Raw genomic sequence first — 1,121 nt, forward strand, 5'->3', positions numbered from 1 at the left:
CCAGTCCCCGCACGTGACTGTGTAAACAGATTTAGGTCCCCACAAGGATAGTAATGCTAGGCCACACACACACACACACACACACACACACACACACACACACACACTCAGCTCACATTTGCCAGACGTGTCTCCAGATGTATAATCTCCTTGGACTTCTGCGTGGCGTTGTGAGCTCCCAGCATGCTTAGCAAACGCTCCATCAGAGCCTTGTACGCTGCCAGGATCTGAAGAAAAAAGCACAACGACATCAGCGCTAATAGAGGAGCCGGAGCTCATCAGTAATGGACGCTGACATGGTGACATGTGGCAGAGTGGACGGGATAACAAAAGCACAGCGGGACAGAGGGGAAAACAGGTGGATTGATGGGAGAGGAGAGGGAGACGGGTATTGATAGAGGAGGAGGAGGGAGGGAAGGGAAGGATTAAAGGAAGAAAGGAGGGGAGGCAGGAGAAAGGGAGTCAAAGTGAAGTCAAGTTTGAATTAAAAGAGAAAGTCGGGAGAAAAAGGAAAGAAACTGCAAATTCTGGATCTGAAAGGTGAAGCTAATGTGGAAAATACCTTAAACCATTCTCTGGTTACCAAAAAGTCTAATTGCATAGAAGTCTATGAGAAAGTAGGCCTACTTCTAACTGTATTTATGAACAGAAACATTTGGGTCTGAAAGTGAAGCCAATGGCAAAAATACCTTAAACCTGCATCATCTCTTATATCCAGCAGGGGGCAGCACGTCTAATTGTATAGAAGACTATGAGAACATTACCTTACTACCTTACTTCTCACTTGTTTATTAACTCAGTAAACATTTTCCTGATGAGTTTATTGACTTGATCTCTAGTTTAGAGTCTTCTTCATTACATTATGGTTCATTTAGTATGTGTATTTAGAGTAAAATATATATGAATAATTGGGGGTTTGTCTTACAACTTAAGAAGAGAAGCAGAAAACTCAAATTGTGTAGAAGTCTATGAGAAAATGACTCTATTTCTCACGTGGTTTATTAACTCAGTAATAAGAGTAAATGGACTTGATCTCTAGTTTAGGGGCTTCTTCAACACAGCATAGGGCTGCACGATATTGGAAAAAACTGACATTGCGATTTCCCCCCCCCCCCCGCGAG

General features: G+C 42.9%; 1 protein-coding gene across 1 annotated transcript in view; it reads right to left on the reverse strand.

Moving 5' to 3' along the window:
- Positions 1 to 107: 107 nt before the first annotated feature.
- ecel1 (endothelin converting enzyme-like 1) overlaps positions 108 to 1,121 on the reverse strand; it is a 12,196-nt gene continuing 11,182 nt past the window's right edge. The window contains exon 3 of the mRNA XM_010794174.1: positions 108 to 227. Coding sequence (XP_010792476.1) covers positions 108 to 227 — 120 coding nt within the window. The remainder of the gene's footprint in view (positions 228 to 1,121) is intronic.

This window comes from Notothenia coriiceps, unplaced genomic scaffold, assembly GCF_000735185.1.
Source record: "Notothenia coriiceps isolate Sejong01 unplaced genomic scaffold, NC01 NC01_scaffold00037244, whole genome shotgun sequence".
NCBI lineage: Eukaryota > Metazoa > Chordata > Actinopteri > Perciformes > Nototheniidae > Notothenia > Notothenia coriiceps.